The sequence below is a fragment of the Micromys minutus genome, assembly GCF_963924665.1.
Source record: "Micromys minutus genome assembly, chromosome: 6".
In the NCBI taxonomy this organism is placed as follows: domain Eukaryota; kingdom Metazoa; phylum Chordata; class Mammalia; order Rodentia; family Muridae; genus Micromys; species Micromys minutus.
The window spans coordinates 12468730-12484977 of record NC_137975.1 but is presented as its reverse complement, the minus strand read 5'-3'; the positions used below and the strand labels follow the sequence as shown (position 1 = coordinate 12484977).

At 46.9% G+C, this 16248-nt stretch overlaps 1 protein-coding gene across 2 annotated transcripts in view; it reads right to left on the bottom strand.

Annotated features, from left to right (window-relative positions):
• The window catches only part of SCTR (secretin receptor), a 52628-nt gene extending 44871 nt beyond the window's left edge, over nt 1-7757 (bottom strand). For both annotated transcript variants that reach the window (XM_080917911.1, XM_080917912.1), the window contains exon 1: nt 7572-7757. In XM_080917911.1, the coding sequence (XP_080774037.1) occupies nt 7572-7637 (66 nt within the window). In that variant the 5' untranslated portion in view covers nt 7638-7757. The remainder of the gene's footprint in view (nt 1-7571) is intronic.
• Between the last annotated feature and the right edge of the window lie 8491 nt (nt 7758-16248).

Genomic DNA, 16248 nt, shown 5'->3' with positions numbered 1-16248 from the left:
CCACAAATGGACAAAAATGTAAAAAGTGTAAAGTGGTGATTACATGGAGCTGAGAGATGAAGGAAAGGGGCAGAAACTTAGAGAGTGGATTTCAAGTGCTCTCCACACACACATGCATGCACACAACACACATACATGCACACCTATATGCACACACATAGTCATATATGACTTAGATGTTAATTTGCTTGGCTGCGGCAATCATGTCATCATGGACATCAAAACATCACAGCTCCTTAAGCACGTGTGATGTTTAATTGTGTGATCATGTGTATGCATAAATAAGTATGTACAAGTGTGTGCATGTGTCAAAGCTGAGGGTCTACCTTGGATGTCATGCTCAGGAATACAGTCTTTGATACAATGTCTGTCATTGTCCTGAAGCTCACTGGTCTAGCTGGACAGCAAGCCCAGGGGCTCTCCTGCCTCAGTTTCCCTAGTACTGTGATCTAGTCATGGACCGACCACCAGGCCCGATGCTTTAACGTGGGTATGGAACTAGGGTTCTCCTGGTTTCAGGCAAACATTTACCGACTAAGCTGTCTCATCTTGCACTCAAAACACATACAATTTTTAAAGATTTTTTTTTTAAATGTTTAGCAAATGTGGCTAATCGGAAGCCACTGATAGGCCTGATTCTGTGGATCCTGAGTAGCATCCCGGCTGCAGCAAGATAAAATGAAGGCTCTGGTCTCAGAAATAGCTTCCAAGAAGGTGGCCACCAGGGGTCAGAGCTGGGGCTGTGCAAGGTGTTCAGAGGGCTGCTTTACCAGCCTTGAAGGGTCTAGGCAGGCAGAGCAGTTAACGAGGGAGAACATTCGGGGTGACCCCACTTCTTGGTGGAATCTGAAGAAGTCAGACACAGAGAAGCAGGGCTGGGATAGACCTCAGTGGGTGGTCGTGCAAGATCGGGTCACATGGAGAAGGAAGCTCCTGAGGTATGAGTCAATAGTATAGTTTGGATCTAATACGGTCCCCGTGTATTAGACCTGAGTATCTAACTTGGTGTTATCTGGAAGGTCGTAGAACTTTTACAAGTCAGGAACTAGTAAAAGACACATAAGTGTGTGTGTGTGTGGGGGGTGCATCTTAGTTTTGTTTCTGTTGCTGTAATAAAACACTCTGACAAGAGCAAAGGAAGGGAGAAAGGGCTTTTCTAGCTCAGTTCCATGATCCTCCCCAGTCTGTGATCCAGCCCATCACGGCTGAGGGAGCTGAGGGAGCTCGTCTCACCCCATTCACAGTCCCAACAAATGCTCGCACGCTAACACTTGCCTCCCTCTCTCCGCCTCTACACAGAATCCTCTGCCCAGAGAACAGCGGCAACCTCAATGGCGTCCATCTTAAGTAATATGATCTGAATAATCCCCCAGAGATACGCCCAGAGGGCAACCCAGTCTATACCAGCCTTCCGTCATACTCCCTCCCCAAGGATTGAGACTAACCACCACACGGGTGTGCCTATGAAGGGGATTGTAGGGCTACAGTCCCTTCTTGTCTATATTTTGCTTTCTGGTTATGAAACATGAAGTTTTGCTTTGCTATGAATTTGCACCGTGGTGCTGGGCCTTGCCACAGGCCGAGAGGAACACCCTAACTCACAGTGGACTTATACCATGATGCTGGGCACCATAGGCCTAGAACAATAGGCTAATTCACTGTGAACTGAAGTTCTAAAACTGTGAGCCAAAATTAACCTAAAAGACCTATATTCTTGTAGAGGAGATAATATCCACCCAGCATGCCCCCTGGACAGGACACAGAGAACAGAACAGCTACCTAGAAGCCAGGAGGTGAACCCTCACTAGATACTGGATATGCTAGACCTTGATTGGACTTAGCTATAGAATCCAGGAAAAGAAACCTTTTGTTGTTTCTGCTGGTCAGTCTGTGGAGTGTGTGTGTGTGTGTGTGTGTGAGAGTGTGTGTGTGAGTGTGAGTGTGTGTGTGTGTGTGAGTGTGTGTGAGTGTGTGTGTGTGAGAGTGTGTGTGTGAGTGTGAGTGTGTGTGTGTGTGTGAGAGTGTGTGTGTGAGGGTGAGTGTGTGTGTGTGTGAGAGAGTGTGTGTGAGAGTGTGAGTATGTGAGTGTGTGTGTGTGTGAGTGTGTGTGTGTGTGAGTGAGTGTGAGTGTGTGTGTGTGTGAGTGTGAGTGTGTGTGTGTGTGTGAGAGTGTGTGTGTGAGTGTGAGTGTGTGTGTGTGAGAGTGTGTGTGAGTGTGAGAGTGTGTGTGTGTGTGTGTGAGTGTTCGTGTGTGTGTGTGAGTGTGAGTGTGTGTGAGTGTGTGTGTGAGTGTGTGTGTGTGTGAGAGTGTGTGTGTGAGTGTGAGAGTGTGTGTGTATGTGTGTGAGTGTTCGTGTGTGTGTGTGTGTGTGTACCAGAGTTCAACATGATGCATTATTATTATTGTTCACTTGCTGCCTGTTTTTTGTTTATTTTCTTTTGTTTGTTTGTTTGGAGACAGGGTTTTTCACTGGCCAGGAACTTAACAAGTAGGCCATTATTATATCTGATCTTTTTAAACATGGGAATCAAACTTAGGTCCTTGTGCTTGCTAGGCAAGCAATTAGCCAACAGCCACGTCCCCAGCCCCCACCCTTCAGTGCATGGGTTTTGTTAGGACAGTCTGGCTGACCAAGATGAACAGGGAGGAACAAAGCAGAGGGTTCACAGCAGACACATCTGTCAAAACCTAGCTGCTCAGAGGAAGCCGGTCCAGGTAGTCTTGACTCTCAGGAAGCGACAGGCAAATCCATCAGCTGGAAATGAGATTGTGAATCAGGATGGCAGGGATTCAAATAGACAGGTCACGTGAACATGTCTCTGAGAGCCGTGGGTGAGGGGAGCAACGTGGAGGGTCCCAGATAGAGTCCTGGGTTCGACTGAGGTTTTGGGTCCAGGTTCCAATCTTAGGAGATTCGTGTGGCGTGGGCTGCAGCCACAATTGACTATGCCTACCTGTCAGAGTGTTCTGCTGAAGCCAGCCGCCCCAGGACAGTCTCACCTTTCCAAGTCCACCCAATGCTGAGCCGCCTTATGTTTATTGTAAGCAAGTACAAGTAGATAGGACCCGAGTGTTGTGGGTTTGCCTTGGGGACCTCAGAGTCTGTGAAGGTCAGGGTCGTTAACACTGCAGGGAGACTGGGCCCAGGGATGAGACAGTGGCGGAACGCTACCTCTCAGACCAGCAGGGGTATACCGCTACGATGTTGGAGAGTCTCTGTTTCAGAGCCACCAACTCGCAAGAAGGAACAAGGAGAAAATGCCAAGACAGGCAGCGAAGGCAACACCTTCTCTGCAGTCCTCTATCGGGTTTGGAAATGGGTTTGCATTAGGTATGCTTATGCGTTAGCTCCCAGTGCTCTGATGAAGTAAGAGAAAGGAGGAAGCTAAGGAGGAAGGATGCATTTTGACCGGGAGTGTTGTTTGAGCGATGGCAACAGTCTATCATAGTGAGAGCACACAGCACAGACACTGCCCGCTTCAGCGTAGCCAGGAAGCAGAGAAAGGTAGAGGAAGGGCCAGGGTCAGAAATATTCCCTAACTTCTTCCCATTAGACTCTACCTCCCAAGACTGGTTATCTCCAGATTGTTCTATGAACTGGGCGCCAAGTCTTCAGCTAAGGGGTCTTTGGAGAGTATACAAGATTTAAACTATAAAGCTGGAGAGATGGCTCAGTGGGTAAAACTGCATTCTAAGACCAACGACCTGAGTTCAATTCCCAAGAACCCACATAAAAAAGCCAGGCATGGTAACACATACTTGACATGTCATTAGTGGGAAGTAGAGACAGGTGGGCACCCTTAGGGCTTTCCGACCACTCAGGCCAGCCAAACCAGTGAGTTCCAGACCCCAGTGAGATACCCTATCTCAAAAAACCAAGACAGACAGACTTCTGAGGAACAATGCTCAGGGTTGACCTCTGGCCTCCACGCACATTTCTACGCACACACAAGATCCTAATTCTAATAGCCTGCTTCCATCGTGACTCAGAGTCTTTGTCATCACAGTGCCTCAGATCCAATCAGCAACACCTATTTTTAGTCCTGTTGATGTACCTCTCAGAAATATGACAGACTTTAAGGCAGTAGGCGTCACGCAGGGACAGTTCCCCTCCTTGTATTCATAGATAGAGCATTTGACAATGTCTGGTGTTATTTTCTGTAGTCATGGCTTTGCAGAGATACTCCTGGCCCCTCGTCTAGGGAGATCAGAGATGCTCTCGGGCTCAAACAATGCACAGAACTGCTATAACTTGTTCACATGTAGACAGTGTCAAGGTTGGCCTGGTGGCAAACACCTGTACTTCATAGGTAGATGCATTGGGATCAGAAATTCAACACCATCCTTACTTACATAGAGAACTGGAGGCCATCCTGGGCTACATAAGACCTGTCTCAAAAAAAAAAAAGTGTCAAAGTTAAGAAACCCTGTTTGAATCATGGGTCAGAAAGATTGCAAGTGCAGGAGGTTACAGAGGACTGCCACAATGTGACCACACACAGGTCACTGAAGCCATGGTTGCCTGAACAAATCAAACCAATGAACATACAGATGGGGAGGGGCAAATGAAACCCCACCTCTAGCTGAGGCGCTACTGGGTGTTAATCACTGATATGGAGATGGGGTCAGTTTTCTTCAGGGATGTGGGCCCTGGAAGGCTTCCTGTGCTACAGTGGATTGTCTCATACCCATGATTATATGGGCAACACAGTAGCACTCAGTGGGCTATTGGAGAGACAGGGAGGGAGAGAGGGAGGAGGGAGGGAGGAAGAGGGAGGGAGAGGGAGGGAGAGAGGGAGAGGAGGGAGGGAGTAAGAGGGAGAAAGGAAAGAAGAGGAAGGGGGAAGAGAGAGGGAGGGAGAGAGGGAGGAAGAAAGAGGGAGGGAGAGAGGGAGGAAGAAAGAGGGAGGGAGAGAGAGGGAGAGAGGGAGAGGAGGGAGGGAGGAAGAGAGAGAAAGGAAAGAAGAGGAAGGGAGGAAGAGAGAGGGAGGGAGAGAGGGAGGAAGAGAGAGGGAGGGAGAAGGAGGGAGGGAGAGAGGGAGAGAAAGAGGGAGGGAGAGATGGAGAAGAGGGAGGGAGGAAGAGGGAGAGAGGAAAGAAGAGGGAGGGAGGAAGAGAGATGAAGGGAGAGAGGGAGGGAGAGGGAGAAAGAGAGGGAGGGAGAGGGAGGGAGAGAGGGAGGAAGAGGGAGGGAGAGGGAGGGAGAGGGAGGGAGAGGGAGGGAGAGGGAGGGAGAGGGAGGAAGAGAGGGAGGGAGAGAGAGGGAGAGAGGGAGGAAGAGGGAGGGAGAGGGAGGGAGAGAGGGAAAGTGAGAGAGAGGGTGAACTTGGGAGGGGTTAGGATGAATCTAGGAGTTAGAAAAATAAGTGGGAAATTAATGTAATCAAAATATATTAATAATATTATTATAAGAACCGATAGAGCTAGTAAGGAGAACCAATAACTGTAAAAGATTTTGTATGTACAGGTATTTTGCCCGCATGTATGTCAGTGCACCGTGTGCATGCCTGGCTATTCTAATTTGTGGCATTAAAAGCAGCCATAAGATCCAGAGCTAGAGCAGTGGAGACAGGAGAGACCCGTAAGACCCGCCTACATTACCTGGTGAGTCCCAGGCTAGAGAGGCCTCTAGAAACTAGGGTAGCTAGCACGCGAGGAATAAAAGCCAGAAGATGCTCTCTGGCCTCCACATGCACATACATGCTCCTGCACACACAAACTTGTACATATATGTACGCACACACCAAAGACACTCTCCCACGGACACACCAAGCATCTCGTTCATTCACTGTCATGCATTGAACACCCTCGTTCATTCTCGTGTGTGTGTGTGTGTGTGTGTGTGTGTGTGTGTGTTCAGATGTTATTGTCCTGGGGGAAAGCCCTCACTAGCTATATGGAACAAGCCAGCAGAGACGGTGTGCTCAGTTTCTTGGGGGAGGGGTGCAAACAGCCTCTTTCAACAGTCACTGATCTGCAGTTTCTACCTGCAAAGGACCCCGTGGCACCTCCCCTGTAGGAGGAGGTGAGGAAGGGAGCTAGGAACAAGCACTTCAACTTCACTGGTCTTTGGAAGAGGCCTCTGATGTCCTTCTGAGGGGAAACCAAGCAGAAGGAAGAAATTATCTTCATTGTCCTCGAATCTCAAGATCTAACGTCTGAGCACCCAGAGTCAAAGGAACCACTGGAAAAGTTGCAGAAGCTGGGAAACAGTCCAAAGTAGGCCATTCCACCCTCATTTATTAAAGGCGTTTTCTACCACCAAACCCCAAGAGATAGATCGCAGGTCTGGATAAGCACACACAGTAACCAGAGGCCCACATGAAGCCTTCTCCTAGACATATCCAGAGTGCATATGCATATATAAATGACATGCAGATACGGGGACAAGGGACAGAACAAACCTCAGGCAGGTCAGACCCCTCCTCCCAAAGTGAAGGATCTAAAGGTCTGGGCCCTCCTCCCAGCCCTGCTCCTAACACTCTGACCAGAACACGTCTTCCACTGAGGCCTTTGATCATCTGTAGAATGAAGGGCTTGAACAGACATACACAGGCAGGGGTCCCAGGTGCAGTGAATTCTTGAACCAAGCAAAGCCTCGTTTTCCTCATCTGTCGGGTTTCCCCATCTGTTTTTATCCTGAGATCGCCTTTGAGACAAAAATGTAAGCCCAGCCTGGTCCTGCAGCCCTAGCACATCAAAAAACTGTCTCGGGAAATGGGGAAGCAGTGTGTTTGACTCAGAGGGCAGTGTCAGGGATCTATTCCCTGTGGTAACCCTGGAGTACAACCCCGCAGCCTTGACCTTCTTCCCACTTCTTCCCTCCTGCCAGCTTCAGGGCAGGCCGGCTCTCATTCAGACATCCCAGGGGAAAGTTCCCAGAAGTTTCTATGGGAAAGAAACGAAAACCACCCGCCTGGCCCCTCTGTCTCTCCTCCTCCTCCAACTTTCTTCTCCTGCCCTGAGTTTGTTAGGACCAACTGCTCCCAGGAGGGGCAGACTTTAGAAAGTCAGTCCCTCCAGGCAGGGGAGGGCTGAAATGGTCCCATCACAGATTCAAAACTGAAATTTCTCATCTCCACATGGTGGGGGGGGGGCCACGAAAACAAAATCAACCAACCAACCAAACAAAACCGCCAAAGTGCTAGCTAGCTTGAACAATGTAATTCTGACATTGTTTTTTTTTTCTGACAGTAAGCCTCCCCTGCCCCTTTTCTGAGCCTTGATCTTTGTGCTTGAGACCTGGGTCTTAAAAGGGAACGAGGGTATTTTGATAAAATCCTAGAGCGCAAATGTCTACCTCCACGGGGCGGCTACAGCATTGTCTCCTGGAGAGAAGTGAGTTTAGCAGCGGGAAGGGATGAGCGAAGGTGAGGGGACTGAGCCTCACACAGAGCCCATGGAATTTTTTGCCTTTGGAGAAGAAGTGGGCTCCGACAGAGCGGACGATGATATATTGAGGGAAGAGAGATAGACTGCTCCCCATAACTCCTAGGACCCGATAGAGGACTGTAGACTGGTCCGCGGGGTCTGTGTCGGGGTTGGGGACGGCGGGGAGCGCGGTACTCACTGCATTGGTGAGCAGCAGCAGCCTCAGCAGAAGCAGTGACAGCCGGGGTCTCATGGTGCTGACCATGCTCCGCCCACTGTTGTTCCCCCTTTTTTCCTTCAGGAGCTTGGTGGCCGGCTCTGTGTCCCGCTCAGCGTCCCGCACGTCCCGCACGTCGTCCAGGACCCTGGGCGACCCCCAAGCCCAGAGAAGCCATGGCTGAGCCTACCCAATCTGCTCAGGTCCACAGCCAGGCTAGGGGTTGCTGCTCCCTGAAGGTGGCAAGACTGTTAACTAACCTGCAGTGCCTATTGATAAGGACTGGACGCTGCTCGCGACTCCACCCTGCTGGGACTAGGGAGGGGTTGGGGTTGGCAAGGGGTGGAGAGAGGAGGAGGGACCCTAGACAGCCGCCTAGAGGCAGCTGCAACTCCCTCCTTTCCTTCCAATCCACAAAGTACTCTCTCTGGAGGATTTAAGTCTCAAGCACTGAGCAGTGACAAGATTAGCAATACCTTTAAAAAAAAATCCTCGATTGAGTTAGGGTCTTACTATATATTCCAGGCTTACTTTGAACTCTCAGACCTCCTGCCTCAACTTCCTGGGAATACAGATGTAGTCTCCTACACCTGGTCTAGTATCAGAAACCGTTTCCCAGGCTGACTTTTAAACAAACAGAATAAAGTCAATGTCGACTCCATCCTACAGAACGGAGTGAAGTGACACAAGTTCTCTTGTTCTCTAGCTTTCAGTACTGCAACAAATAGGCAGCTAATCCATGCACAAAGAGTAAAAGGGTTGTTGTGCTCATAGTTTGGAGAGCCTCAGTCCATGACTGGTTGGCGCAGGCGCAAAGCAGCTCTGTGCTCAGTGTTGGGAGCTAAATTTTCTTCTTAACAAGCCCTGAGGACAATGAGAAAGAGGCCAGGGTCCAACTGTCTCCTTTCACTAGGTCCCACCTCCTAGGAGCCATCACTTTCCCTCAGGAACAAAACCTTTATTAACAGAGAGGACTTTGGGTGACACTTAACACTCCAAACAGTAGGATATACTTTTTTTCTCTTGAGAGAGTCTCAAGCCCATCCTGGCCCCAAGCTCTTTATGTGGCCAGAGATGACCCTGAAGTTCTGACCATCCTGTCCCTATCTCCTAATGCTCGGATTAGAACAATGTGTCCCCAAACCCAGCGCGTGCAGACCTAGAGATCAAACTGCTTCCTGCATGCTAGGCAAGCTCTGACACCCAGCAAACGGCACTTCTTCGTGTGACAGGGAGATGGCAGAGACTGTGGTGGCCACCGTGGGGAAATACCATACTGTACAATCCCCAACCTTCTACATCACCCTCCCTGGGAAAGAGAGAGACCGTTCTTTTATGTCAGTGGCCTCTTAGTTCTAATCCAATTGCCCTAGTCACATAGCACCAGAAAGTGGGACATCTAAACCAAAGTCACAACCATCAGAACCCTAGATATTCAGTATGTCCATCCTGAGGAGAGGAGAGTCTGTTTTTGACTTTGGCTTAAGTTCTGTAGACACTTCCTGTGTGAGTGTACATGCTTGTGTGGAGATATGTGTCTTCCTCAGTCACTCTTCCCTTATCTTTTGAGGCAGGGTCTCTCGGTGAACTTGAAGCTCATTATTTGGCTACACCACTGGTCACTGAGGCCTAGGGGTCCTCTTCTCTCTGCCTCCCCAGTGCTGGGATAACAAGTGCCCACACGCCGCTGTGCTGGGCTTTTGTAAGGTCCTCATGCTGGCATGGTGAGCGTTTTACAGACTGAGCTAACTCCCCAGCCCTCTTGCAGACACACAGCACCTCACTGAGGCAGGTTGCAAGGGTAGACACAAATCTTCAGAAAGTGAAACTCTCAATGAAAACTGAACTAAGTGCCAACAGATTAAGAAATGCCCCTCCTTTCCCCTTTCCTTCGACATATCCTTCAGAATACTTTGCCTGCCTCTTTCCAGAATGTACCAATCTGTAAAAATAGAAACAAGCCTCTTGCCAGCTTGGAATCCCAGTACCCCATCCAGCTCCTTTTAGGCCTTATTTTTTGAGAGTGTCTGTAGCCCACACTTGCCATTAATTCCCTATGATAGAGCTGGGGACTCCCTTTAATGTCTGGTCCTCTTATCTCCACACCTCAAGTGTTGGCCTTGCAGATGCATTAATCACACCTGGTTTTATGTGACACTGAGACAGAACCCAGGGTTTTGTAAATGTTAGGTAGGCACCAGGAAAGAGCTTGGTTACTGCTTGTATAAAATGGCATGAGGAGTTTGGCTAAAATGCAATTCTGTGTGTATAAATGAGTATCCTTTCCTGACCTTACCCAAGAGGGGAACGTCTGTTGCTTTTGTAGAGGGCTGGTTAAAGCACATTCAGTCTGACTTGATGATGACTGAACGTACTAGTTACTTTTTCAGTGGCTGTGATAAAATACTCTAACATAAACAGTTTGGGGGGAAAAGTTTAGTTTGGCTCACAGTTTGGGAGTAGAGTCCATCATGATGGGGAAGGCATGGCGGCAGGAGCTTGAGGCAGACATTGTATCCACAGTCAGGAGGCAGAGAGAAGGATGCTGGTAGTCAGCTCACTTTCTCATTTTTAACTGGGTCCAGGACAGCAGCCCATGGGATGGTGCTGCCCACAGTTTCAGTGAATTTTACCATCTCAATTAACCTAATTAGTTAATTGCATCAACTAGTAACACCAGCTATCACACTGAGCTAAAACCTTTGTCTAATTTTCTTCACATTGTGAAGAGGATTCACCAAGCTGGCTAGCTGATGATCCTTTTTTTTTTTTTTTTTTAATTGTATCTTATGTTGTTTCTTTATTTCCCCAAGAAGGAATAAGATATATTAGAAAATTAACATTATTCAATAAATATTTACAGAGGTGATGGAAGTCTGTGGAAATTACCCTTGCCAACCTCAGCTCATGTGGACAGTTTACAGAGCTAGAACTTCATCCTCTCCAGGAGGCCAAAAAGGATGCTACTTAAGTCCTGAATCACCACAAAATAAATAATTCTGTTGGTTAGCAGACATAAGCAACTGTAGAGTGCAGAGAGAGCAAATACTTCTCAGAGTTTAGTATATGCAAAGTATATAGAGATGCTATGAAGGTGGTTTCCTTGGTAACGTGATTGTAAGGTAATATGAAGACCTGAGTTTGATACCCAGCATCCACAAAAAAGGGCATATGTTTGGTGGCATATATCTTCCCTAGAGGGGAAGTAGAGTTGGGCAGCTCCCGGGGCTTGCTTTATCTGTGAGCCCTAGTTCTCAATGAGAGACCCTGTTTCAAAACAAACAAACAAACAAAAAAAAAAAAAAAACAAGGTGCATGGTGCTTGTGGCCGACTTATGGACTTTCACATATATGCATACATGTGTTCATACATCTACATGGTACATGCATATGTGCAAGGGTATGCACACACACACATACACACACACACACACACACACACACACACACGTGCGATATAGGAAGACATCAGTCAACAGACTGGTGGATCTGTACGTTAGTTGAGCCCTACCTGTCACCAGCCGTGTAGGCCAAGCACATTTGTTCATCCATATTGTATAAGGGCCAAGCCTGTTTCGACTCCCATCTTCTTAATTACACAAACTTTTCTTGTCCATTCTCAGACCATGGGCCTTGTTGAGGCCTTCAGGAAGAACAGCCTAAGAGTTAACACGTGACCCAACAGGGGAGCAACATCACCATCCCTCAACCAAGTAAGCAGTGATTGGTCCTGAGACAGGCACTGGTCTCATTGTGACCAGGAGGAGTGGCCCCAACACATCCTATATATGGGCATCGCATGGTGATCAAACTAATAGCAAGATGGCAGTCTTTCCTGGGGCATAGGGACATCCTTGTTGAGAAAGAAACCAGCTGGAATGCAAAGTACCAGCCCTGGAGAGAGGGGTGACCCAGTCAGCAGCTGTCATCTTGGTGCAGCCATCCCTGAAGCCCTAACTTACTAATCTTGGTTGGCAGTGTGACTACATCTAACTAGCTAAATCCAAGCAGCTGGGTACATCTGTGAGGGCTGATTTTTTTTTTCTTATTTAACTCAAAGTGGGAAGACACACTTCTAACCTGGGTCTTTAAGGTGGGGAGATCTGCCTTTAATCTGGACCACACCTTCTGCTGGCAGCCTAATAAAGGACAAGGAAGAAGAAAGTGTTCTTTGCCAGCTGCTCTTGCTCTCGCTGGCAAATCCATTCCTTGACTGACACTTGAGCCCCCTTCTTTAGGATTCTGGTGTAGACTATAGTCCAGCTGAGACACCCAAACCTTGAGGACTGAACAATGACTGTATTCTTGAATCTTCTCTTGGTAGAAAGCCATTGTTGGACTAGCTGAACCAAAGCCTAGTAAATTCCCTAGATAGATAGATAGATAGATAGATAGATAGATAGATAGATAGATAGATAGATAGATAGCTCGGGTGATAGGATAGGTAGATAGATGATAGATAGCTCAATTGATAGAATAGATAAATAGTTCAATAGATAGATAGATAGATAGATAGATAGATAGATAGATAGATAGATAGATAGATTGATTTATTGATTCACTCTATAAGTTCTGTTCCTCTAGAGAACACTGACTAATACACTTGCCTTCCAGTGAGGCTTTCCTAGGGAAAGTTTGAGATTTAGTGGTTTGGAGGTTGTGGGGGTAGATAACAGAGAAAAGAGAAAGAAACGGGCTGCTCCAGATGTTTGAGTCCAAGGTGTCCATCAAGTGGCTGCACAAGTTCAAAGAGAGCCGTCGGGGCATGGAATCAGCTCCATGGAGAGACCTGTGCCCTAAACGGCAGTTTTGCCGTGAGCAGCGCTAATGTTTGATTGATGAACCATGATTAATGAGCTAGAGTGGTTTCCTCTTGAGCTCTGAGCTACAGAGGTTTGAGATCCACATTGTAATGAGCTTTTAATGCTCCTGCCTCTGTGTTTGCTCTCTAGAAACGCAGACTGCCATTCTCCAGGAAGCGGTTTCTTCTTTACTTTTTGTATTTTCTTCCACCATTTGTCAGCATCCTTTTGAATATTTAAATGAAAGATGAGAGTTAAAGCCGATCAAATAAAAGAGCAAATAAAGCCACCTCTGAGAGTGTGTTGTTAGTGCTTTCAAATCCTCGTCTTCAGTTAATGGGAGGTCAGGAGTACCCCGACTTTCCTAGAATATTTGTGGGCTGGCAAGATGGCTCAGGTAAAACATGCTTGCCTTCAAGTCTGATGGCCTGAGTTCAATCCCTGAATCCCACACTGTGGAAGGAGAAAATTTACTTAAGTTGTCCTCTGACCTCTATACGAGCACTGTTGTGCATGTGTGCACACGTACACACACACACACACACACACACACACACACACACACACGATAAATGCATGAAGTAAATACACAAATACATAAATAAACATTATAAAAATTTTTAGGAATTTTGTTAACAGCTAAAACCTGGATTCAAGTCCTACTTAACAACCAATTAGTACTAGGACCTTGGGCAAGTTACTTGAACTCCAGAGGCTTCAACTTTTTCATTTATTCAGTGGGGGATAAATGCCTATCTTCAGCATCACTATGTGGAACAGGGACTGGCATTGTCGCCAGCTCTGTATGGTTACACAAATGGCCCTGGTTAAACTCAGCATGTCATAAACCAAAAAAGTCATAGATGGAAGAAAACGATTTATACAGAGGGAAGCTGAAAAGCACTTGGTGAGGTTCAGAGAGAACACGTTAGATTCACGTACACACAGAGAGAGTGAATATATCAGTGAACCTGATCTGAGTGCAGAGCTCGGAGTTAAATCCTCCAAGTCCCACCGGGAGGAAGGAGAAACCTGGCCTCGGTGTTAGACTCTGATTGCCTCATGTGAACCATGACACATACAAAACAAATAACATAAAAATAAAAGGACTACATACATGTATGGGATTGTCCAAGAATAAGTTTAGTAAGCTGCTTTATGTATTTATTGGAAGAAAAGAATTAAGAGCATATAAATAGTTGTCTGAGAGCCTTGTTGAGATTCCCAGCTAGCAGCCCAGTCTCACCGTCGGAGGATGTGGTCCAAGATTTCAAACTGAAGCTCTAACCACTGGGAAGGGGAAACAAGCTTTCTTTGCTCTGTCTTCCTTTATTTTTTTTTAAATATGTGACTTTTTTTTGGGCTGGAGTTGATGGCTCAGTGGTTAAGAGCATGGGCTGCTCTTCCAGAGGATCAGGGTTCAGTTCCCAGCACCCACATGGCAGGACTCTGATATCCTCATACACACACACACGGAGGCAAAACACCAATGAACAATATATGTATATATATACATGACAGTATATATTATATATAAAAGTAAAAGTTTGTTTTATTTTATGTGTTTTATATGTATATGCATGCTTAGAGCCTGTGAAGTCAAAAGAAGGCTTCACATCCCTTGGAATTGGCCATTATACATGGTTGTGAATCACCAAGTGGGTACTGGGAATTGAACCCAGGTTCTCTTTATGAGCAACATCTCTCCAGTCCCCTGCTGCCTCTTATTTGAAACTATGAGAGCAAGAATGGGAGAAAGATCATATGTGAGTTTAGAAGGATCAAGAGATAAATCTAACACATTAAAAAAAGTTTCAACACAGAAATCATTACCAGTATATTCAAATATCAAGTGTGAAAAAAATATCAAGTGTGATGATTGTGTTAACTGTCAACTTGAGAGGATCTAGAAGCACCTAGAAGACTCAGGCACACCTATGAAGGATAATCTGAGCCAGGTTAGTCTCTTGGGATGACTACAGAAATTATTTTGATCACATTAACTGAGGTGAGAAGACTAGCCCACCATGGGTGGCACCATTCCCTGGCTGGGGTCCTGGTGCATAAATGAAACTGGCTAGGAGTCAGTCAAGTTTCTGACTATTTGATGTTGCATTATAAACTTGTATCACAAAATTAGTTTCTTGAAACAACCACGGTGTGAAACTTTGAAGTCTTAAATTCAGATGGAGCTCAACTGGACAATGAAAAGAGTCACAGGTCAATGAAGATCCAAGAAGAAGGGACAGGGTCTCTAGCTCTCTATGGGAGTAAAATGGGTCAGTAGTTGGTCTAAGTCACTGCACTGCCGAGCAAAAAAAAAAGGGCAGTTGGGTAGGGAGGCAAAAAGAAAGGCAGCTAAGTCCTGTCTTGCCCCGAAAGCATGGTACGCATTTTGAATTTATTCCCCATTCAGTGTGAAGTCCCCAGAGAGATTTAAACAAGGGAATCAATGACCCTCCTGTTCCATGGAAACTTGTGACAAGCTTCTATGCCTGTTGTCTTGCTCTTCTCCTTGAATTCTCCTGGGGCCTGGGGCACCTCTCTGTCTGGTCATTGTGAATGCCAACTGCAACATGCGCATGGATAAAGGAAGTAATTAACCATCTAGACCAGCCATAATTGTAGAGCATCCTTGGGTCCAGAATTCTCAGACTTTAATGAGCTCACAAATATCTTGGTGGAAGTTTACTAAAATTCGGTTTCTGATTCAGGGGGTCTCAGGTAGCCCGACATTCTAGATTCTTAACACGTTTCCATGCCAGCCACACGGAGTGATCGCCAAGGGTGTAGAAATCAGATTGGGAGTGTGGATGGGGGAGGGGGGCTCACTCTGTAAAGTATTTGCCTTACAAGCATCAGGACCTCAGATATTGATCCTCACAGGCCCATATAACAAGGGCCAAGCATAGTTTAATCAGATGTAAACTCAGCGCTGCTGCTTGGGACTTGCTGGTCAGCCATTTTAGGTAAACTGGTCAGTTCCAGGCCAGTTAGAGGCAAACAAGGTGGCCGATGGCTTAGGTCATGTTCTGGTCTTCACATGTACATATGTATGGGCATGTACACACATAAATGCATGTGGGCACACACCCGAACACACGCACATACACACTAGAAATCATTTATATGTCAGGTATTTGAAGCTCTAAGAATAAGAACATGAGCTACAAAGCTCAGAAAGAGAAAGATATGGTAGAGGTTCATACTCATGATTAATGTAACAAGATCTAGAATCACCTAGGACACCAATCTCTAGGCTTGTCTGTCAGGGGCTTTTCAGACTGGCTAATGTGAACACACACCCTGGGTATAGGCAGCACCTTTTTATGGACTGGAATCCTGGGCTGAAACAGACTGAGGGTTGAATGTGACCAACCACCTCACACTGACTGGCACACCATCCCCCCGGTGACCAACCCCTTACACTGGCTGGCACACCATCCCCCCAGTGACCAACCCCTCACACTGACTGGAACACCATCCCCCCAGTGACCAACCCCTCACACTGGCTGGCACACCATCCCCCCAGTGACCAACCCCTCACACTGACTGGAACACCATCCCCCAGTGACCAACCCCTCACACTGACTGGCACACCATCCCCCCGGTGGACTATACTCCTGAACTAAGACAAAAGGAACCCATGCTTTCTAAAGATGTTCATTTTGTCATGGCTATGGGAAAAGTACCTAGTGCAATAGTATATCTCTGTCTAACCTTTTTACCAGAGAGAAAACTGTCTACAGGCTTCTCCCAGTAGCTAGAGTCTCGGTACCCAGAGTTAGATGACGTGCCCCGCTCCAAATTCATCAAGCATCTATCCTTGGCCTGGATGAAGCACATGCTGCTAGAAC